General features: G+C 36.0%; 1 protein-coding gene and 1 long non-coding RNA gene across 4 annotated transcripts in view; both read right to left on the minus strand.

Moving 5' to 3' along the window:
• Ino80 (chromatin-remodeling ATPase INO80) overlaps nucleotides 1-11,456 on the minus strand; it is a 39,155-nt gene extending 27,699 nt beyond the window's left edge. Inside the window, exons 1-7 of one of the 3 annotated variants that reach the window (XM_090170728.1) lie at nucleotides 11,233-11,456; nucleotides 7,047-7,102; nucleotides 3,054-3,225; nucleotides 2,617-2,702; nucleotides 2,230-2,297; nucleotides 1,276-1,401; nucleotides 905-1,028 (exon numbers count right to left, since the gene is read on the minus strand). In XM_090170728.1, the coding sequence (XP_090026854.1) occupies nucleotides 905-1,028; nucleotides 1,276-1,401; nucleotides 2,230-2,297; nucleotides 2,617-2,702; nucleotides 3,054-3,225; nucleotides 7,047-7,092 (622 nt within the window). In that variant the 5' untranslated portion in view covers nucleotides 7,093-7,102; nucleotides 11,233-11,456. Of the gene's footprint in view, nucleotides 1-904; nucleotides 1,029-1,275; nucleotides 1,402-2,229; nucleotides 2,298-2,616; nucleotides 2,703-3,053; nucleotides 3,226-7,046; nucleotides 7,103-10,923; nucleotides 11,015-11,232 lie in introns of those variants that run through there. The other 2 variants (XM_090170729.1, XM_090170730.1) reach the window with 2 other exon arrangements.
• An 11,852-nt stretch (nucleotides 11,457-23,308) lies between these two features.
• On the minus strand, nucleotides 23,309-23,937 carry LOC149945967 (uncharacterized). The gene is made up of 3 exons (XR_016480705.1): nucleotides 23,863-23,937; nucleotides 23,739-23,792; nucleotides 23,309-23,596 (listed from the first exon to the last, which is right to left on the minus strand). It is a non-coding gene; the product is annotated as an uncharacterized LOC149945967 (long non-coding RNA).
• Between the last annotated feature and the right edge of the window lie 862 nt (nucleotides 23,938-24,799).

Raw genomic sequence — 24,799 nt, forward strand, 5'->3', positions numbered from 1 at the left:
ATTTCCTTTCAGTTCATAAAAGTTCAGTTTGGAAATAATTTAAAAAATACAGCAATCAGTCAAGCAAAAGAGCAATATCTTAAGATAATCATAAGTAGTGATGCAGGAACGAATTATATCTTACATTTAAAAAGTGGTCTGCACATAGGCAGAGATCTTAGAAAGCACAAAGAGAGAGGAATGAATGGGATATGGTGCATGCACAGACAGTTTTATCTATAAGATATAATTCCTACCTTTAAAAATTATTTTATTTAGAATTATTTGATATATTGTTTATTGTGGAAAATGGCCCATAGCCACCACAGCTAGTATGGCCTCAATTATAGAGTAATGGCACTGTGACGTCCTAGTACGTCACCCATGCTCTTTCCTATAGATAAAAAATTTGCTACCAAAATGGCGGCTATGGCCAAAGCTACGGAGTGCTACTACTCTATTAGGAACACCTAAAATTTTCACAAGGAGTGAAAGCTCTATAATATCTACCAATAAAAACCATAAAAATACAAATTCTTAAAGGGATCAGCTTTGTAATGGGGACAGTATAGAGTTGGAAAAAAAAAGCTTTTATAATTATTATTATTATTATTCTAAAAACGAACTAGCTATCAAAGCCTCGCTTTTTAGAGTCGCAGGTTCACCGCATTAACTTAACACCTTATAAGCTTACTGCTCTAACCACACTGGTTAAATTGGGATCTATGCCTAGGCTATTAGTGGCAAGAAGTATTAAAACTGTCCAACAAATAATTTCAAGATTCCACAATATTAAGTAACAATGAAACCTGCACGCACAACAGGAATAGTGGAATGTTTTATACTTCCGGCCAGCAAACAAAATCATTGATAAAACTTATAATTAGTAAATAGAAATTATCACTGAGTGACCAAAATAAGTTACTTTTCTTCTTGTCAGACTTTTTGTCTTTAGCTTTCTTTTTATGTCCCAGTATCGCTTTTTGGTGTTCGTGAAATTTATCTTGGTTAGAAAGTATTCCAGTACTTATGTATTGATACTGACGAAGCTGAAACATTAAATTAAAAGATTATTAAAAATTAAATACATACTGTTAGGTAAAAGAATATTTAGGTATAAATAGGGCTGAAATGGGCCAGATATTTATTTTAGTCACAGAAACAAGATTTGGTCAAGAGGGAGCCCAGATTTCAATCAATGCATATGAACTAAAAACTCAGAATGTCATACAAACTCAATATAGGAAAACAATTTAAACTACTTAAACTACTTAAATTTTTGTGAATCAAACTTACATCTGGTTTAAGTGCAACTTGTTTCGAAGTATCAATTTTTAGTTTGTGAATTCTAAGCATACGCTGAATATCAATATTGGATGAATCATCAGCGTCAGAGTCCGAAGAATCAGTTAAAAGAATATTCTACAACAAAAACATTGAAAACAAAGATCAGATTGAAAACAAATAAACACTAACATTAAACGCTACAGATAAACCAAGTTGATTTCTCATACAAATTAAATTAGACTTAGTATAGACCATGAGTGTAGCAAGTTAGAGGATTATGTAAAAAAACCAAACTATGGAACTGGGCCTCTGGGACGTGCAAGTAAGTCTATATATGGTTATTGCAACTCGGGCTTACAGTGGTGGTGCCTAAATATAAAATGAATAATTTTGTTGAAGTAGCTATTGGAAGGTTCAAATCGAAACTGACAAAAAAAATCAAATAAGAACATGATTTTGAGCCTTAAATTGATTTAAATTCATTTCACTAAGCTAATGTAAGTTGAGTCCTTAAAAATTGACAGATATAACATAGAAGCATTATCTGTTGTATCTCATAATTTTGAATGCAACATAGCGTTTTCCATTGGGACTGCTCAATATATGACCTAGATTTCACGCTGATATCACAGTTTTAGCTCCAAGGTGGCAGGGGTGAAATGAAATACAGACTTTCTACATAGAGGCGCATCATCTGTTAACTTCTGCAAGTCAAGCAAAAGTGAATCAAATTTGTATTCCATTGGTGGTTCGAGCTATCTGACAATTTCATTCCATTTCTAGAGACAGAGCAGCTTAGATCAATCTGCGAGTGAGCAACAGGGTCAATGGAAGACGTTAATCCTTCTCGGAGCTGCGCTCCTTTTCCCCCAATGGAATACTATTCGTTTTTGGGGCTGTTCAACAACTCTTGGAGCAGCCAAATGGAAAACGCTATGAAACAAAACTTGTTAGATAACATACTTTTATCCATTTTCTGCTTTTCTTTAGTTTGTTGAAATTATAAAGTTTCATTCTATCAGATCTCCTTTCTAAATGAAAATGTCAGTAAGTTAATACCAAAACAAAAGTAAAATAATTTTTTCCTGCTGGAAGTAAACCACCGAGATAGTTAGGGGGCTAGGGTTCTTTAAATCAGACCTTTATCCCCTAAAATAGCTATATTTTTAAGTAATTTTTATAGCTATTCTAGAATTACTCGCCTACTATTAAATTGGTAGAAATCCCGAGATTTAACTTTTTCATTCCCATAAGTTCGAAATTTTTAAAATGAGGTATTTAATTCCTTTATAAGAAAAACTTCTTAGAAGTCAACACTTTTAGACACCTGTGTTTAAAATAAATAAATACCTTGTCTAGAAGATAATATTCCATTGACTTTCTGAAATCCTGGGGCTGTTTCAGTATCGGACTGATTATCGGCTGAATCATCACTGCTAGAAAAGCAAAGAAATTAACTGTAATTAAAAAAATTATTAAAAATAGTATTGGACACATTCAACGAGTACCAACTATGTAGTCACAAAATTGATATTCTAGTTAATATGTAATTACTCGTATTACAAACAAAATTGAAAACCCAAGTATTTTGTTTTATTGAGGTTTGGCCGATAATTGAAAAGTAGAGCAATATCTTTCTATTCAGCTTCATGTGTATATATATATACATATATATATATATATATATATATATATATATATATATATGCCTACCATCAGTCAGTGTTGTCTGAAGCATATCTCACACTAGAAACTAATCTTCTTGGTCTTGGGAAAAATTAACTAACCTGGGAAGTGGTTCAAACTGTTTCTGGATATGATTCAAAAAAGTGTCCAATCGCACGGCTTGATCAATTCGTTGAAGAAAAAGTGGTTTAGCTAATTCAGGAGGTTCAACATCTGAAAATGCGGATGATGATGGTTGAGATGCAAAGTTTTCAGAGCCAGAACCTGCCATAACTAAAGACATAAAAAAGTTCAATAAGCTCAATTACAAAAATTGTAATTCATGAAACTTCATTATTATAATTATGGTTATTTATTATACAATAAAATGCACGAATTCCACCCACTCGAATAATAGATTTTGACCATAGCTGTGTCCAAAATTAAACTAAGTAGTCTTAAAAACATCATTTGCCAAGAAATGATACATTATTTTTTATTAATAAAAGGTTAAAAGCGTTCAAAAATGGTGGTACTAGTACGATCGAAAGTCTAAGAGTTCTAGAGGCCATTTGTAATCGAAATTCAAATAAATGCCCCCCCCCCCCTATTAATTTAACTTAACCAAAAACATCATAAATATAAATTAAGGTTCATTCACAACGAATCAAGGGGGAACAAATTTCGTTTTAATAGAAAGCTAATTAATATGCCTCCTTTTAGCATTTTGGTAACCATAACAGCAGATGATATTTTACTTTATTAAGCTTAAAATGCTGGTATTTTTGTTTCGTGGTTATCTATTAGCAATGGCATTTTACTCTGACGATGAGTACACTGATATGCAATTAGCTTTAGGCTATGGTGAAGAAAATGTTGAAGCTGTGTCGCGTCACTATGCCAATTTGTTCCAAAATAGGCGTAATTTGAAAAGTGCACTGGAAGCGTCACAGTTACAGGTTCGGGTCATGGACAGACCCAAGGACGACCAGCAGAAGTGAGAAACGTAATTTTGGACATGGTGACTTATGATCCCACATTCAGCGAACGCCATACTGGTAGATTGTGTGCGGGCATATCTTGTAATGCCAGATTTGATCTTAGTCCAAATACCACCACTACCAGCCGCGGGTGGCACTACAATGTGACCCTAACAAGAAGGCCACCCTCGAGAAACAACACTCAGACCAGTAAATTTTGGTGAGATATTAAAAGGGTAAACATGATTTTGCTAATTTATTACCCAAGTAAAATTAGTCCCTTACAATCTAAACAATAACTTCAGAGAAAGATGGAATGGTATAAATTTCTAATTTATTGTGATAATCTTAAGTGAGTTTAAAGCCAATTAAATGTAAATTCGTTCTAAATTTTATATGCCCTTTGTGTTGGGACTTTTTAATATTCAGCTTAATAAAGCAAGAAGTGTCGAATTATCATTTGATGTCGGTTAAGAAGATCTTTGTTTATTTCTTGATACAACTACTCATTACAACTAAAATATCAGAAGCCACAACACTCATATCCCATTGAAGCAAATTGTGGGCTGGCCTATTTTCGAAGGAATTAAATGGTTTTAATAACTTTTGGCTAGAGAACAATTTTGAAATTGCATATGGTATGTCGCAACCGGAGAGCACGAGTCAAGGAAATTGAGATACCCGACTTTTGGAAGAATTTGAAAATTAGAATTCTCAAGCATTTGTGCATTACGTTTACAATTGTCATAATTGTAGTTTTAGAACAACTTTTTATCCCCAAACAGCTGTTTTTAGACTTGCTAGACTTTTGATCTCAGGTAATTACGCATTAAAGTCAAATTCTCAGCTGCATGCTAAGCCAGAAAATACCAGTGTTATTAATACTAATAAAATAAAAACACATCTGCTCTCATGGTAACCAAAATACTCGAACACGCTTCAGTAAAACGAGGCAAATTAATTTTTCTTTATTAATAAGATACATTATTCCGGAGTATTATTTCATAACTCCAAAAATTCATAGAACATTTAAAATTCCAAAGACCTCTAAAGAACCTGTAGATTTTCGGTCTTTCAATCCTCTTTCAAACACTTTGTACATGCAATACACCAAAATAAAACCAGCAATTTATATTTGTTAACCATAAAATTTAAATTTTAAAACTCAAATACACTGAATAGCTTAGGTACAAGATCTAGATATTACAGTATTTTTAAAGGAGAAGAGCCATTCTTTTTCAAATATCGGCTAATTTTTATTTAAAAGGTTGATCGAGGCCCTATTTAAGATGAAATAGTTATCTCGATTTTAGTGGCAATCTGAACCACTATAAAATCAGAAGTATTTTATTTTAAAATGAAAACAAATTAAACAACTTTTAGGCTTGGGCATCCAACTTTGTTTAAAATATACCACCATTTTGGGACTCACCAGCACTGTGTAGAAATTTTGGCTTTCCTCTACCAGTAAAAATAACTAAGTTGCACCATGTGTGAGCTGTTCAAACGTTTTTAATGTATGAGATATAGAAAACATTTGATAAGGAATATGCAATGATTTACTACTTCATATCATTGTGTTACCAAAAAAAACATTGACAATTTAAAAATTACATTACTTTATAAACTGTATCAGATCACAAAATGCTTTAAATCAAGGTATTTTTTGTAACAATTTTGCTTTCAATAATTCTTCATAATGAATTAAATGCTATAAAGTGCCTCTAGTAACAAATATTGTTAATTAAATATATATATATTCAAAATGCCAACAGGTTGGGAAATGCTTTAAGATAAATTACAAGCCTATATGCTATTAAATTTATATTTGACATACATTACAATATTTAGGCATTGGCAGCCATCTTAATCACAACATAGCTAAAATTGCTCAACTTTCTCCCTTTGTTCCTGGTAGATTTTTTAACAGCGCCATTGAAAAAGCTACAGTTGTCTCAGTCATTATGTTTTACAGATTAATTATCCTTAGAGTAGTTCAAAACATAAGTGCTGCTTCACGGGAGTAAAACCCTAGCAGGAAAGGTCAAGCTTCCACCATGGCTCAGTAGTACAGTCGCAAAACTCTGGAACGTAAGTAGAAAATACCAATTCTCCATCCCCACCGAGAGGTTTATAGGTTAATAAATAGTGAAAAGTGACAAAATGTAAACCAAAGAATTGAATTTAAAATAATGTACTTAATTTCACATACTAAAATGTATGGCAAAAAAAAACAACACAGCAACGCACATCCGATTTTTATTTCTTATTTTTTTGTATACTTTAAACAATACTAAACATTTGTGTCAAAATTATTTTGCGTTAATGAAAATACGCAGAAATATTAATTTTGTAAGATTAATATTTTTAGCGTTACTTTTCCACAAAATTCAGCCTGCTTAATTGTAGTAGGTGAAGTAGGATTCGTATTGAGCAGAAAGGAAATAAATATGCAATAAAAGTAAAGCATTTTCTTATTTTTATTTACGGATATGGTTCAACTTCCGTAAGTTAAATGTTACAAAAACTTTTACATGGTCAAGGGGCACAGCAGTGCAAAGTAGATGCTGCCTTCAAAAACGCCAAAAACCAACTTTCCCTTTAACATTAGGCGCGACTGTGAAACATAACTGCGGCAAAATATCCAGGGATATAACGTTACCTTCAACCAGAAGGAGGAAGTGTGAGCCAAAAGTCCTATACGATTCATGTGGACCCCGGTTTCAGGATCTCTGAAGTAAAGGGAATGTTTCACTGAAGTGTCTGAAATCGGGGTCGTAACTTCTGGGGGCACGTTCCACCACCCCAACCCCATTCTTGCTAATCACCATGGGCTGTCTAGCATCGTGAATGTAGGCCATATTACCAAGAAAAAATAGTATGTATTTGGTCCCCAGCCAATAAAAAAAGTATATTTTGTGAATCCTACTATACCTCAAACAAAAAAAGGGTTAGTAAAAGTTACTTTAAAATTTTTTATATCGCTGCATATTTTCATTTCCGCAAAATAATTTTGACACAGAAATGTTCAGTATCGTCTAAAATATCAAAAACTTGTAAAAAATTTAAAAAATTAGACGTGCGTTGGTCTAAAAACTTATAAGCAAGGATAATTACTGAAATAAAATTAAATACCACTAAAAGCAGTAGCTGCAAGCTGTTTCACTGTGGAGAGCACCATTCACATTCACCTGCATAAAATCATTTAGCAAAAATATAATCAATATCCAACAATTAAAACAAAAACACCACAAGCTGATTTCAACACATCTGCAACTACATACGCAAAAGAAAGCAATGTTGTGGGCATTCTTACATGAATGGGGTTGGCAAACTGTTGTACCAAAGAATAAAATTTAAGATTGGGATTAATGACTAGTGACCTCAAATATTAAATTAAAAAATATATATAAGGGCATAAGACTATTAAGTTTTTACCAAGAGAGCAAAAAGCAATCTTTCATAAATTCGGCTATTTTTGACAATAGCACCTTTTGGTTTTATTGGGTTTTTATTTGGTTAACCAATTGTGAAGGATTAAAAAAATATCAAAATTGTTTTGCGGTTTAGCCAGGTTTGAATGGTGAAGTGCATAGCCGGTCCAGTAAGCTTGGCCGAAAGGCGTTGTAGGTTCGCTCTGCACTGTCAAATGCAGTTAAGGCCTGTCAGTCCAGTCAGCTCTGCCAAAAGGCTTTGTAGGTTTGCTCTGCACTGTTAAAGAATCTTGACATATTTTTTTTGGAATTTTGCCAATTACTATGCTATTACGTACGATTTAACTGATTACTATGTTACTAGGTACGATTTCAGATGGCCCATCAGTTAATATAGAGAACACGGGAGGGGAGGGGGGGCATAGCGCTGGGGTGCCCCCAGGAAAGAAAGGGGGTACTGTTATGCCTCATTCGCACTACCAGCTGACCTGATCCACCTGACAAGTCAATCTGACAAGTCAGGCAATATGAACAATCTACCTTACCTAATTTTTGTAAATCATGTGGTCTGACTTCAATCAGATAGGCACCCGATTCAAGTCGCCCCAACAAAATCAGGAAAGGCGATATCCAATGAGGTGAATAACAAAAATAATTTGTTTTTGTTTACCGTGAGTCAAAGGCTTAGCTATGGCGTCGAAGAAATCATTGGCATTTTTTTCTTTTTTGAATAAAGGTTTTCCCCTATGTAGATCTTTGTGTTTTTCTTTTCCTATTATAATCTTCCATTTTTAACCTAATCAATGAATTTCTAAAATTGAAATAGCAGATGCTTTCAAATAGTATGCCCTAGCTCGTCAAAAGTCGAACTAATAACAATTGTTTTAATTTAATTTCTTGTCGGTTAGAGCAACATGACTAAAGGCGGGAAGTGTGAACGCCATTGCTCTGACAAATAGTAGACCAATCCCGGACCGGACGAAGTCATGTAGTTTCTCAGCTGACACAAAGCGAGTAGTGTGAATGAGGCATTAGCCATTCATTACTCTAGATGGGTGGGTAATATGCCTTTAGAGGCCTTAGAATGAACTACAAAATAATAATAAGAGACTAATAACTGTTAGTCATTCCCACCAAGGGAAAGGAAAGCTACCCCGCAGCTACTATAACTAACTGGCAGGGAGTTAACCACTCTCCTAATAACTCCTGACCGCTACTAACCACTATATCTCAAGTCTTTATGCTGTTCTCCTTTTTATACTAACCTCACACTGGCGCCACCACTGGTGCCCTTGGGAGTTAAATTTACTTAGATAAGGGCTTGGCCATTTGGCCTACCAAACAATATGGCTGCCACTGAAGATGTTTTATAGATTCCCCCCCGCAATAATGTTATTGATGGTTTACGTTTGGTGTTGCCCAAAGAAAAGGATCGTTAGGAAGCAGAAAGCTAGGGTCTGCAATACATCCAAGCTCTCATTTTGCAAAATGCTTTTGGTAGTTAATTACTATGCACACAATATTTCCCTGCAATAATTTATGGCGTGAGAGCTCCATATTTCACAGAAAACTTGTTGATTGGGGGATGTTTTACCGGGAAGTGGCATACAACGCTGTTATTACCAAGAGCCAAAGTATTGGTTGTCACGTTGAAATTATCTACGGATCCAAATGGTTTCTTTCCGACTTTCTTCAAAGGGTTCCGTTTCCCAGAAAAAGTGAATTGGGTCCCTAGATCCCAAAGGATGGGAAGCAGGCTTCCCTAAGTGGTTTCTCCTCTATAGCGGAGGTCATGTCGGGGCTCCTCTTCCTTATTGTATTTTACCCTTTTGAGCTCTTATCTTAAAAATACCGTGTCGATGGTCGTAAAAAGACCCCGATTGCTATTTAAGAATTGGTGACCTTGTTTCGAAACATTTTGGCGGGAAATATTTTGGGGTATTATTGTATTTTGGTGGGTTAGAAAACAATTAAGGGATAGTTGCCAAGCCAAGTGTCAGGCCATGAAATATAAGCCATAAAAGCCATAAAACCATTGCCGTGAAAAACTTTCAAAATATTCGTAGCGTCCATCATAAATCTCAACTAATTGGCACATCGACTCGTGTTGCCGAAATATTTGGATTGGGTATGGATAACTCCACCCAGGGTCAGCGATTGGGTCTCTCCCAAGGTACCTACACGTGACCCCGAAGATCCCGGATGTCCGGAGACATCAAAAACCCAAGGAACTGAAGGCTAGGATCCTGAGTTGTGATACGGACGGGGTCCGAGGGTGAGAGTTGAAGTAAAAGAAATCGAGCTCCGAGATCCACATTTTTGTACATGCTAGAGGGAAACCCAAAGGTTAGTATTTCCTAATATTTAGCGTGACATGGTGGACCCCAGAAAACTATGAAAGTGGATGTATCCAAGTTTGGCAAACGAAAATACCACCGTAGTAAATGAATGGAAGGAGAGTTGATTTTATAAGAAATTGAGAGGGAAAGCAACAAATTTTTCCTGTTGACAAAAGAGACATGGCTACTCTCGTCCTGGGACCACGATATTGACAGACTAATGGAAAGCATATAATCGCCTTGATCAGGAAGAATTCCAGCACTTAAAAGTGAATCATTCCTTTAAAGATTCAGAACCGGTGTGCAAACGATCCAAGTAGAGGGTACATTGGCCCACGCAAAAGCGGCCATGCCAAGAGGCGGGAGTAGCTGTAAATTGTACGCAGACTATTAAGCCATGAATATGTTCCACACCTAGGCCTGCAAAAAGGTTTTTTGCCTTTTTACCAAGATTGGGTCGAGTTATATAACCCGACTAAAACGTCTCAAGTTGTTGACAAAGCTGGTCCAGCTCCAAGAAACTAAAATGGTTGGGGTAAAATGCTGATTTGAAATTTTAAAAGTGTTTTTTTTTTTGTAATCCTTGATCTTCACCGGGGAAAAAATTTAATTGCCGATTTTGACCATTTAATTATGCATTTTTATTTAAATCTTATCTTTTTAAATAATTCCGCAAAATAATTTTGATATTTTTGTAATCCTTGACCACTGATTAAACAAGAAATACAAAATAAAAAAACCAAAGGTGCTATTGATAAAAAATCCCATGAATTTTTACTTGCACAAGATTTTCCTAGGTTTTAATAATTCAAGGTGGTAAGCATACCCTTCAAGCCCCGCATACCAGCAGCTTTCTACACATACTATCGCTATAAAGTACACGTGGTCAAAATATAATAAATCCTTTACTGGCCCTCTTGTTCTTTGAAATGAAATTCTTAGCCTCCAATAAATGTTACTTATTAATGATAAATACAGTCATTACTGCTATATAAAAGCTTAAAAATTTATAATATAACATAGTAACGCTAAAAATAAGAATATTTAGTTATTTTAAAATACATTTCGCATGATTTAAAACACCAAAGTTATTATTAAAAAAAAGGGGAAAATAAGGTGGTTTGACTGTGGGGTGTTGGAATGTCTTGGGCTATAAATTGATTAAGTAAAGGATCATGGAAAAATTTTAAAATTAAAATAACTATTTAAAAATCATGGAAATGGTATACCCAAAGTTACCATAGAAAAAGGAGGGACATGACCATTAAAACCACTACTCTTTTAATTATTATTTCATAACAAGATAAGTGGATGTAAATATAAATGATTATATATTATGAAATAGTACCAGTAGTAGTGCAAAAAATATATAAATTAACATAAGATTTTCCCTAAGCTTATTATAATAATAAAAAAACTTCGATAAAATATCAGCAATAACACTAAGTCATAAAGACGGTATTATAGAAATAATATTATGTAAGATACACTAAATAGTTTTCGATATATGAACCTAAGACGTTCACGACACTTTAAATTTTAAATTACCTTTTCAAGAATCCATTGTTTAGAACACTTGAAATAGAAGAAATTGTATTAATTTCTAGGTTCCACAAAATGGCGCTAGTACAATACATCGCGGCGGCAAATGTAGGAAACTTATGAAAATCATCTTCCAGCCATGATGAAAAACCGAATCGCTTCTCATTTCGCTTTCAGGCATCGGACTCTGATTCCAGTTGCCTATTTTAGTGTGCGCCATTACGATAGTAGTCGACTAAAGTATAATAACGACTCGATTAATCGTACTGAAAACTATTACGATTACATTATCGACTATACGATGCAAGACGTCTGCAGAAACTTCTAAACTAGCACATAGAGAAGTAAACGTCGTCTGCCAAATTTAGCAAACTATTCACTTGGAAAAAAAAGTGTGGCAAAAAAAAAACCTACTTGATAAATCCATAGAAACTGTGATAAATCCATAGAAACTGTGATAAATCCATAGAAACTGTGATAAATCCATAGAAACTATGATAAATCCATAGAAACTGTGATAAATCTAGGAAGGACGATCCTACTGTACCGGACGATCCTAATTTGCAAAAGTCAATATGACTTCGTACAATTGACTTTTGTAATTTGCCAGCTACATACGAAAACATACTTTGCCAACTCCGTGTTCGCCGTAGCGCACTTTCCAACTACGCCATATCAACTATATATAATATACACATAACTACGTTAACGCGGAGATTTTCATAGAAAACATTTGGTAAATTACCGAACTTGGTTTTTCTCAAGAATCAATTGGAATACCGGAACCAAACTTGGTATCCGACTAGATACCATGCCCTTGAATACGTATCAACAGCGTTTTGCGTGGTTGTACGACTATTATTTAAGCAGTTTGAAATTTACAAAGTGACCCACATCTTATTTCATTAACATGGAGATTTTCATAGAAAAAATTTGGTAATTTACCGAACTTGGTTTTTCTCAAGAACCAAGAAGAAAACCGGAACCAAACTTGGTATCCAACTAGATATCATGCCCTTGTAGACGAATCAACCGGATTTTGCGTGGTTGTACGCCTAATATTTAATCATATTAAATTTTAAAAACTGACCCGCATCTTATTTCGTTAACACGGCGATTTCCATAGGGAAAAGTTGGTAAATTACCGAACTTGGTTTATCTCAAGAACCAATTGGAAAACCGGAACTAAACTTGGTATCCGACTATATACCATGCCCCTGTAAACGTATCGATCGCGTTTTGCATGGTTCTACGCCTAATAGTTAAGCTAATCGAAATTTACCAATTGACATAGGGCTGAGTTTGTAAATTACTGAACTAGGTTTTACTCAAGAACCAATTAAGTGGAAATCCGGAACCAAACTTGGTATCCGACTAGACATAATGCCTCTGTAGACGTATCGACCACGATTTGCGTGGTTTTTCACCTATTTAAGCCGTTTGAAATATACTAACTGGCCTGCATCTCATTTCGTTTACACGGAGATTTCATAGGCATGAGTTAGTAAATTACCGAACTCGTTTTTCCCAAGAACCAAGTGGAAAACCAGAACCAAACTTGGTATCCGACTAGACATCATGCCCCTGTAGACGTATCGACAACGTTTTTCGTGGTTGTACGCCTAATAAATAAGCCGTTTGAAATTTACTAACTGGCCTGTATCTCATTTCGTTAACATGGAGATTTCATGGGGACGAGTTTGTAAATTCCCAAAGGCTTAAATATAAGGCTTACAACCACGCAAAACGCAGTCGATCCGTCTACAGGGGCATAATGTTTAGTCGGATACCAAGTTTGGTTCCGGCTTTCTATTTGGTTCTTGGGAAAAACCGAGTTTGGTAATTTACAAACTTGGCCCAATAGAAATCTTCAAGTTAACGAAATTTGAATAGCTGTGTTAATGTTTTTTTTATATATTTGAAATATACTTAATATTAACGTATTATTTATAATAAAGCTCTAAGGTATTAAGTTTTTGAAGCTATGTGTATATTATATAAATGAGATATGCCGTCGTTGGAAAGTGCGCCAAGGAGAATACGGAGTTAATAAAGTATGTATGTATGTAGGCGGTAAATTAGGATCGTCCTCTAGGGAGAAGAAGACTACGCAACACTAGGATAAATCTTAAATCATTCCCGACTTTCATGCCCCATCCTTGCGGAACGTTGTTACCAGAACTTTGACAACAGCTTGGAAAATAAAATGAATAACTTTTTTTAAGTCCACAAACTCTATATTTCACTTTGAAAGGGGGTCCGGAGTTTATGAATATATATATATTTGCTGTGTGACTTTCTGCGATTCAATAAAATGCTAGGAAATACGGCGTAGTACATTAGCAAGAGCTAGGGAGATTATTTAATATTTTAAGAGCTATGCTATAAACAAAGGGTAAAGTCATAAATGTAACCTTCTCTGGTAATAGCCAACTATCTCTGCCAATTTTGATCGAAGCTGGCCATTCCGCGCGATTTCAAAAACATCATGGACGGATTTTACCCAATGAGGTTGAATATGAACTAGAGATACAAACAAATATGGGACTCGCGGGACACAGTTTTTTAGTAAGCGAAGTAGGCTGGACATGCATCAGATTTATAGTCCGGTGTACCCGGTAAGATTGAAACCACACCACCGGAGGTCCGTCATCATAATGCCCTACGCCAGCGTCCGCAAGCCCGGACAGGTGACAAAACCAGCATGGGTAGCAGAACCCTACTACTGACGGTTGCACCCTCGACGCAAGCCACTCAACCCAGCAGTAGGTGCAGCAATGGGTCAACCAGCCCCCACTTGGCACACAGCAGTGGGAATAAGAGCGGATGCTCTGGCAACGCCGACCAACACGCTACCTAGGAAGGTAGGGAGCAGAGCCCCATTGGAAAGAGCGCCGAAAGGGGAACGGCGGGCACACAGCAGCCCGCATAACACGGCGCAGCTGGCACCGGATATCTCGGTGGAACCCCAAAAGGCCGGGAGATGCGTCCGCCGTGCCCTCATACGGAGGCCCGCAGCCCCACAGCAGGCCACTCAATCCGCTGGGGCGGCCAGTTTGCCCGGCCCCTCTCCGTTAGCCTAGGCCGAAACCCAGTTACCAGCCCGCACCGGACCGAAGTCGGAGGTGGAGATAGGATCATTTGGACGGAGCTAACATCTCCCAGCGCGCCACCGCCCGTGGTGGGTTACAAGAGCCGGACCCCGGCTCCCCGGTAAAGCCGCCAGTTATTGCACACTCCAACCCCTCGTGGGCCAGGCGAAGTAGTTTCAACCATAGAAATAAAAATGAGACTAGAACCACTGCACTTTCCGCCAATCCCAAATGAAACGTGCAAGCTAGAAGGCTGCCATTAGGGTGGAATCGGGTTATCCACGCCATCTGACAAGGGCATTAAACATTGTGGCCATGGTAACGGTGGAAATTTTGAAGGCGGCGAGCCACTACGCATCGCGTCATGCGCAGTGTTTGCGTTTTTAGCGTCTGTAAGCATTACCGCGGAAAATTAAAATTTTTTAAAAATTGCGTTTTTTGTACTGTAAAAACTGATTTCGGAAAGAAATAAAATACTAATATCATAAGTATGTAATATTACAGGAATTATTTTATAACAATCTCGGAATATAAGTGTTTTTCATTTTCAGTGAACCTCAAGACCACATGTTTGACGTTGAGTTGGGAAAGCAATTTGACATAAGCTTTCTAAACTTATTTTATTTCAAGGCTAGTATATTTAAAACGTTTAAAAAAGAGGGCTTACCTGTAATTTATGGTAAATTAGATTCTTGTGAGCGTAATGATTAGTTTTTTAAGAAACTTATATGATGTTGTTGAAATAATAAATCAGTCTATTTTACAACTCAACAATGTCGAAAACCGATCGATCATATTTTGTTTCAATTTATTTAGTAGATGGCGCGGATGTGCGCGATTCCACTCTATTGGCAGCGTTCAAGCAGGTACATCTCCCTCCTATTCTGATTGGCAACGCTGCTCCCAGCCTAAAGCTCCATGGACATACTCAAAATATGACCATTGAAATAGCTCCAGCTACTATCAGTCTGACACTCAGTCTGTCACTTATTAGAGCTATTTCAATTATCATATTTTGACCTCCCCCAATCCGATCGTGGTTCTAGTCTCATTTATATTTCTATGGTTTCAACTTTATCCAATCGTGCTGGCGCCCTCTATTTCTATAAGCAGACTTACATACATTAAAGGGGCTCCAAAGTTCGGTGTCAAAATGTGTGTAAAGTCAGTAAAGTGCGAAATTTACAGTTGACTCTGCTCGCCTCTGCCAAGGCCGAGGGAGGGGTTGGGGGGAAGGAAAAGGATGCTCAATTTTCTTTTCTTTTTTGCCACTGAACTTTGGAGTCCCTTTAAGGTAAAACCACTGCAGGCGCGGCTCCAGACAAACATTTTAGGCACCGCCTTATTTTATTTTTCTGCATAGTATGTGTAGAATATGTTATCCCTACATTTAATAGTACGGGCTTTAATTTCCCAATAAGAAATTATAATAATAATTAAAGTTATTAAAGGGGCTCCAAAGTTCGGTGGCAAAAAAAAGAAAATTGAGCATGCTTTTTATTCCCCCCAAACCCTCACTCAGCCTTGGCAGACGCGGGCAGAGTCAACCGTAAATTTCGCACTTTACTGACTTTACACACATTTTGTCACCGAACTTTGGAGCCCCTTTAAAAGTAAATATGGGAAGAATGCTTACTACGCGTGGACCATAAGCAATAAGCCAACTCTAGTTTATTTTCTCCTTCACAATTTTCTAGGTTTCTAAAAATATTATTTTTGTAAAGAAACAATATTGAAGTAAATAAACAAACGTGAATATAAACGATAAAGAAATGCCAATTATCATTAGAAATTTTAGAAATATACAGGTCACAGGTGCGGATTTAGACATGGTCTTTATGCCTTATGGGCTTCAGCCCGGGGCCCCGTTCAATCAAAGGGCCCCTTCACAGTAAAAAAAATAAAAACAATTAAAGGTTCACAACGGCATTGGAAAAATATGATCCGAATTTAGTTCGCGGTAGCCAATACGACCAATCGTATTGTGGAAACTAGCGCGTGAAACAGGTCAAATTCAAACGCCGGTGTGGCCCTTTAAATTTAAAAATTTAAGGAAAATTTGATTTTTAACTTACCATTCAAAATTCATCTGATACCCCCAAACTTGAGTTAATAACTTAATAGATGCCTCAATAAAACATCTTCAATAAGATATCGCCAAGTGATATTTCCGAGAACCAGGACCAAGAAGTTACTGTTTATATAGTGCTTATTGAAATAATGGAAACCTTTCAACTGTACGCTTTTCAACAAGTGTTTCCTTTTAACCAGGTACCTTTTTTTGTGAAATATTAAGGCTTAGCAAAAACACGACGCTCTGTTTGCATATTTTTCTAATAACAGGAAATATAAGATTTTCTTTCCGGTCATAACGTAATGAATAACTTTACTTCAGTAACTAGATCCTTAACGCTTCCAGGATGGTTTTTTCCAAATTTATTTTTCTGTCTTGCAAATAGAGGTCATTGATTACGGGTATACATTCTACGCATTACATCAAATTGATATTTATAGATCAGAATTAGTTAGAAATGCTAAGGTAGGCCTACGAACATTGTAGAATGCTGGAGCTCGTTGAATTTAAAAAAAAATGTCTAAATCACAGCCACGGTTTTCATCTGAAACGTCTAGCGGGCCAACATAGTTACTCTCATTTTCATCAAGGAAAAGGAGTATAGTAAGGAGAGCCAACTCCGCCTTTGTAGTTTAAAGTGATTGTTACACGACAACCTGCTGCCATCTGATTACCCTGCTGAAAACCAATATTTGGGGCGGGGGGGGGAGTAGGAAACCCTGGAGAATCAGAGAATTTCCAGATGGTGGACGAAAGTCAACAAACTAAGATTTTTTTCTCAAATTGGAAATATTATATTGGAAAAGTGTGCACCTTCTTAAATTGCGACAATGCACAGGGTAAAACAAAGCCGGGAACTTCCTTTTATGACTTTCGAAAAGACAACCAGAGGTTAGTAATAATATATCATTTATTTTTACGTAAGCCTTGGCACATTGATATTTATTTTACATATCAATAGATGAACAGTATGGATAGAAAACTCGAGTGGGCTAGATTTGATTGGAAAAGAGTAGAAGAAAGTTTGTAGCGAACACTTAGCAAATAGTCACTTTTTGAACCCCAAGGTTGAATTAATGGCTTTAAAAGTCGCTTGATGACTTAGGCCTAAGGTGGTGCCTTAGGTATTAGCCTAGCTAATTATTATTATTGGGTATTAGCCTAGCTAATTATTATTATTGGGTATTAGCCTAGCTGATTATTATAATTGGGTATTAGCCTAGCTAATTATTATTATTATTATTATTATTATTATTATAATTATTATTATTATTATTAAATCATCAAGTCACATGGCGGGGGCACGTCCTCCCCTTGCCGTGAACCGTGCTTGGTGCTAGGCCGCCCGCGTTCAGGGGGGAGGCGCACCCGTGCTCCCATATGTATCCGCCACTGCGAAACTTAAGGCTAGGCGGTTCCCTTAAAACAAGATTCAATAAAATTGTAAAGTACGAGCAACTATCGTGTTGCCCAAGTTCAATTTGAGTATTGCCAAGTCTTTATTGCTGTGTAGATAATTCAGTACGATATTAGTGAAAAACTATGCGTACTCCTATGATGAGAGTCTTTGACATATGTTTTAAGACTAAACCCAACCCGGTTGCATGTCTTCCGAAGATAAATGCAGTTTTTAAATTTTTTGTCCTTGACAAAAACACCGATTAAACCCACATTAACATGTTCTGCTTATTTCAATAAAAAGATTTTCCTTTATCGATTTATCCCCAAAGCATTGTTTCGATTCTCACTTTTCTATCTGACAAACAACTATTTCATACCCTGTAGTCGACTAATGAATAGTACAGAAACTTATTGGCTAATAAACGATTTCTGTCTTCATTTTTGGTAGTGATTTTGTACATAAAACAGTCAAATCTAAAAATTATTGATTACTTTCCATTCTGGATAGAAATATACTTCTTTAAACAATCGTATCATATTCTACAATCAAACAGACAATAATGGTTTCCGTTATCTCTTTGCATAAAGTGAGTGAGAAAAATTTAAAATACTACCGATATACAAAACTCATTTGTATTTTTTTCATTATAAGAGTTTCTTCTGCGAATGTTACCACATAATAATTTAAAAAAATGTTAAATAAGTTTTCGCTCGTTTGGACTTTGTATGTTTTTTTGGCAAAATTCAGCTTGAATATCTTTACTAGTCCATAGTCACCACTCGTTAAAATTTTAAATCTTCACCGGCAACTGCCAAAATAATTTTTACAACTTTTTAAATACGCGTGCTAGGCAACTGAAAAATATATTTCTGGATTTGCAATGGTCAATTCTTATTTAGAAAGTGTAAGCAGGAGTAACAAACACAAGGAGAACGCAGCTAGCCTTTAAACACGCTAAAGAAGATTGTGTACGAATTTCATTGGACGAGCGTCACGAGCCTTTACGCTGAACGTTTTACGGGCGGGGGGGAAGACAATTAAAGAATTATCCCCTTCCGACGGCAGCAGGCGCTAAAGCGTCTAGCCAAGGAAAAACGTACATAAGACAAGTTGGCAAGCCAAAATATACCTCTCCTCGGAAGAATTGTCCCTAGTGGTATTAATTTCTCGAGATAACCCTTAAAGATATATCTCCGCAATTTAGAGTTATTTGCTAAAAATGTTATCCCAGTTCTATCCCGCCCGGTATAAAATTTTAATTATAATTAAAATAATTGAGACGAAACGACCAATTTTAATTTATTCAGAATATCATAAGTTAAGTGTTTACAACAGTGAGTTAGACGTACAATTGAATTAAACCCTTTTTACAGTACAAGTTTATCAGTTGAATATAATACGAAGCAAATTTTAATGAAAGAAATATCTACAGAGGGTATTATAACGACCGTTCGCTTTTTGGTTTATAATTTTAACGGAATCGGGCCGATTTTAATTAAACGATACGTTATCGAAATTTTGTTAAAAGAATGTACCCTAAGGCCGCGCGATAAATTTACGAGAATAATTTCCCGTCGCCGTTATATCGAAAATTTATTTGATTCGGGATTGCCAGAACTGTAATGTTGTGGGCGAGTGATTAGAAAATAAAATGGCAAACCAGAATTATGCAAAATTATAAATGTTTATTTTTATTCAGAACAGTCTATGGAACGTTCTAGATTTAACTTTCATCAATAACCCAACCCTTCTACGAAATTGTACAGAACTGGTACTCAAGTGTCTAAGACTAGATTTGTCTTAGTTCATCGTGATTGAAAAATAAACCAAAACACACTTACACTTAAGTAAATATCATAAATTATACTGAGTAATTTTAACTAAATTCAAACTACCTAACTATAAACTGTCTTAATTAACAGCTGAGAGCTGAGAGCTACTAATTACTTCCAATCTACTTAATTAGCCTCACAGGTTGAGTTCATAATTTCAAGGGTATAATTAGGTTATTCCAATTCAAAAAATAATAACAATCAATTTTATCTTACAGCTGACTTGAGTTAGTTCACAATTACTTTAACACTTTCAGTCTTAAACACACACTGTTCATACACTTAAGTCCATTCACTCACGTTCCAAACGCGAAACACAATTTAACTCTTTTCTTGACCGAAGACCGAACATACTAATTAAAACCGCAAAGTTACCTCATAACTTTTGACCGACACCAGGACCCCGTCCTGTAGTAGTTCGTCTGATAGCCTGAACTAAGAAAGACTAGATCTCATATATTGACGGCAACGGCTTTATATACTTTTCTTTTGTGTTTTTTTTGACCCGTGAGATTTGACTAAAGTTCGAAAAATTGAAGAGATTCAATTTTTTACCCGGTTTGATTGATATTTCTCCACACGGTGGCGCTATATTATTACTTTGATATAGTTTCCGCGGGAGTTTTGAATAATTATCCTTTTTCTAAGCGTTATTAAAAGGTAACAATGAACTACTTTTTGTGTTTTAACGAAATTTTGTTAAGAATTTAACAAAAATTTTAAACAAAACAAAAAACCGTACCAAAGAATAAACAAACCAAGTTCAATAAACAATATATACAGATATTGTATTAATCCGTTTAGATGGCCCTTTATTATGAGCTTTGAGTTATGCTCAAATAGATGGCACGGAAATATTTCTTCCGGCACCCGCGTAACATGGGACTTTGACTCACTCTGATTCCGCTAATCAGGTCTCTTAGTCAAGGGGGGTGAAACGCGGGGGTCGTCAGCGATCCGCCCAATGAAAGCTCTTTGTTAGTCAAAACGACGCTCAACTTACCTTAAGCGCAGAATACGGGTGCTTATCTGCTGACTGCGTTAAAACAAGATTTGACCCTTTAAATTTTCATACGTAAAAATTTAGACTTTAACAAGTTCACAAAAATTAAAAAACAAAGTTCAATAAACAATATCCACAGATATTGTATTCATCCGTTTAGTAAAAAAACCCGCCTTATCATAGTCGTTCCTTTACTTTAATATTTTATCTAAGGAAGTCAATGGCTTGGTGGTAAACTATCCGCATGTTAACAATGCACCCCGGTTTCAATTCCTGATCACCATCAAATTTACTAAATATTTAATTAAATATAAGATTAATATAATTTATAAATATTTAAAATGATGTAGAATAAATTATAGTACCTAACGTTATAACTTCGTAAAGGACATTCGCCAAAGCTGTATTTGAAAAACAACGTAGCTTAACAAGCGTTGGTGGCTCAGTGGTTACAGTAAATCTCTCGCGCGCAGCAGACCCGGGTTCGATTCCCGGCCGGCGCCAATAAATCGCAAATTGATACTAAGACGAATACCGTGAACAATTGGACGTTGAGAGGCCATAACACTCAGCACTCGGTCCGTCCCAAAAGTCAATATGAAGAAGTTCAAGAGAAAACACCATACCAACGCAACAAACACAACAGACTCATCACCAGAAACCTTCATAACACAAACACAACAAACTCAACCGTCATAACACAAACTCAACATTCTCACCCTTCACATAAACATTACAATAACGAAATATCCAATCAAACTGAGTTAAAACTGTCGCGACGGTGAACGTTAACGAAAAAAACAAACCAAACCCAACCACAAATTAATCCGTTAACGCTCACCGACGCACGGTGGTTTTGCCAACCCTTCGACAGTCCTAGCAACCGCGAACGCAGAGATTTCGCGAAATTGCGTACGCAATGATTAACCTTTGCACGGAAAATGTGAACGCGTTCGCAGGACAGACAGACACAGTGATTGTACAAATTTTTCCCCTCGGAGAGGTAGAAATTGGTCCTAGAACGTTTTATAACAATTTAAGTTAACTATTTTATTTTAAAATAAGTTGGATACATAACAAACGCATTGAAATAAATAATCTAAACTGAAACCAGTTCATCGAGATCATTTTGAATACTGTACTAAAACTCCACTGTCGGCCACTACGCAAACTTTAGCTCTTGTAACTATCAACTTCATTGTGTTCTTTAACATTTCTAGTTACCTCGCGAAATGCACGTACCATTCTTTCACGTAGAATCGCAACGTTCTGTACTGGATTGCAGTAAACATTGTCCTTAATAAAACCCCATAGAAAAAATCTAACTGAGTTAAATTCGGAGAACGTGGTGGCCAGTGTATTGGCCCGTTGTTTCCGATCCATTAGCATAGTATTTCACAACTTGATTTCTGTGTGGCCCAGTACCGTCATGTTGGTTCCAAACTCTGCGGTACTCGGCGATTGGCAGATATTCTAAAAAATCAATGACTTCATTTTGGAGTAAATGCAAGTAAGTCTCTTCATTTAGCCGGTCCGAAATGAGAACGGGACCAATAATATGGTAGTTTAAAATTCCTGCCCAGACGTTGAGGCTAAATCGGTCTTGATGGTTGATCAGCATGGTAAAACTAGGGTTTTGGGTATTCGAGTAATGTACGTTATGAATGTTCACAACTCCATCCCGATAAAAATTACTTTCATTGGCGAAGAGAATGTCCTGGTGGGAATTTAGGTCAACGTCTATTTGAGTCAGTAGCCAGTTTGAATAATCTGGTTGCTTATCCTCGTCACCTGCTTTTAATCCTTGGTTGAGGTGAACGTGGTAAGGATGCATTTTGTTTCTTTTTAAAACTTTCCAAATGTGGACGTAATAATATCTCAATTCAAATTCAGCACTTCTTGTACTGTTGCGAGGATGGGCGTTCAAATATGCAATCTTGGTTACGTTCTTCAATGTTTCTTTTGACATTTCCGGTTACCATTCTCGTAATAACGTCGAACCATTTCCACCTTTTCTTGGGAAGAACCCCTGTAGCACAAAACAGTCGGGCCAACGTCGACTAGGCAGAGTCGCATAGTCGGTTAATTGTCGAGCTGTCAACTCCGATTCAAGGTCGGGAGTCTCCTGGAAAAACAGTCGAAATGTCCTACCTGAATTGCAGTCGGCCGACTGTTTATAGTGTGCTTTTTTCCGACCGCCGAAAGTGTGGCCTACCGACATCCTTATGTCTAGTTAATTACCTAAAAATAGTCCTATTAACCGACACCTTTTTGTTGGCCTATTCAGAGTCGGTCATTATAACTTTCCCCCCCTCTTCTCCAATACCAATTCAAGAATGATACAGAATTTTTATACTAAAAAGTTGTTTATTTTTGTAATAAAATGTTTTGACAAAAATTTAATTATACTCTATTTGAAGTATTTATTTATCTGAAACTTCAGGTAGTGAAGTCAGGAAACAGTTACCAAACATTTCTGCAATTTTCCTAAGTTGACAGTTTTTTTCCAGACTACCTGGTTTAAGCCCTAAAATAGGGTAAGCTGAGAAGAAATAATTCACTTTGATTTATTTTAAATTGTAGAAATATATACCTTATTATTGATATATCTAAGTCAATATTTTTGGGTGACAAATCGAATATAAATTATAACTTGTTTCCCATTTTTATACCCATTTTTACAATTAACCAAAACATTATCACAATTACACAATGTATGATTGTGTTTACAACTTGTTATAAAAATATGTTGAAAGATTATTTCTGATTAATTTATCAGATATAAATTGAAAAAATCTTAAGGTTTTTTAACAGTATGACTAGTGAGTATCAAACAAATATATTAAACAGTTTTTTTAAAGTCTCTCCGCTCTTCATCCGTCTCGGTCCATTTTGTCTATCACTGTCATGGAACTGGCTAGGGCCAGCTTGACACTCATTAGCATTCGTTTCAACCGCAATATTATCCTGCAAAGCATTATTGATAAACTCATTTGTTTTTCTTCTTTTTTGTCTAGAGAAAATGTCATCTATAGCCTTGTAAGCCTTTCGCTTTCCCGCCTTAACTAACGTAGAACTACTTAAATTTTATAATTTTAATAAAAATTACCCTTCTTTTTCTTCCTTTCAAGTTTCCTTCCGGCTACGTAGCGGTTTATGACAACTAAAATCACGGAAACTTTAAGAATTCTACTTTATATACGACAAACCTCAATAAATTATCAAACACTAACCAAAATGGATCCCATCCGCCGATCCGAACATGCACTTCTGTTTTTGGTTACGATAAAAATCATGACTTAGCGTCACTGTAGGTGGCATGGTTGTCGCATTTTTTTAAATTTAAATGGTTTAAATAAAAAGAAATTATTATTATTATCATAAATACTTAACACATTTTTTAAGTTTCATATGACGTTAAATGCATTTAAGACTATCGTTCAAAATATTTTATTTAGATGACTCTGCATGATTTCCGGGCCTCCCGCGAAATTTTAAATGGGAATTTTTGCCGGCTAAAAAATGGATAGTCGAATCACTAGTATATTGGAAGTTGTACTATATAAAAAAACGTACGTCATAAACTACGTAACCGACTCAAGGCCGACTGCATTTCTTGAACAATTTGAAACAGTCGGTTTTGCCGACTTAATTTCGGAATCTTTCTAAAAATTAAATAATCGTTAATTTTCCGACTCTAATCAGTATTCTGTTTCGTAGTACTTTTAATAGTCGCAATCTCGACTACATTTTTCAAAAAAAAATCATATCGAAATGCCGACTGCGACTCCAAAACGACTGTTTGACCCCTAACCGACTCGTTTTCGGAGGCATTGTGCTACAGGGGAATACACTTTTGATTATTACGAATACCTACTAGGGATGCAACGGTTCCACTTTTTTGGACTATCTCGGTTCCGGATCCGGTTCCGGTTCCTAAGTTTTTGATTTATTGGTTCCGGTTACGGTTCCGGTTCTCAAAATTTTAATTTATCGGTTCCGGTTTCGGTTCCGGTTCTCAAAATTTAGAACCGATCGGTTCCGGTTCGTAAACGGTTCCTATACGGTTCCAGTGTGTTTAGTATTAATTAAAGTTAAATACACAAGCAGTTCAAATGAAGTTAAAGGGAAATAAAATCCAGCACATTATTTATTTAGAATATAAAATTT

Source organism: Leiobunum rupestre, chromosome 4, assembly GCF_980474605.1.
Source record: "Leiobunum rupestre chromosome 4, qqLeiRupe1.1.hap1, whole genome shotgun sequence".
Lineage (NCBI taxonomy): Eukaryota > Metazoa > Arthropoda > Arachnida > Opiliones > Sclerosomatidae > Leiobunum > Leiobunum rupestre.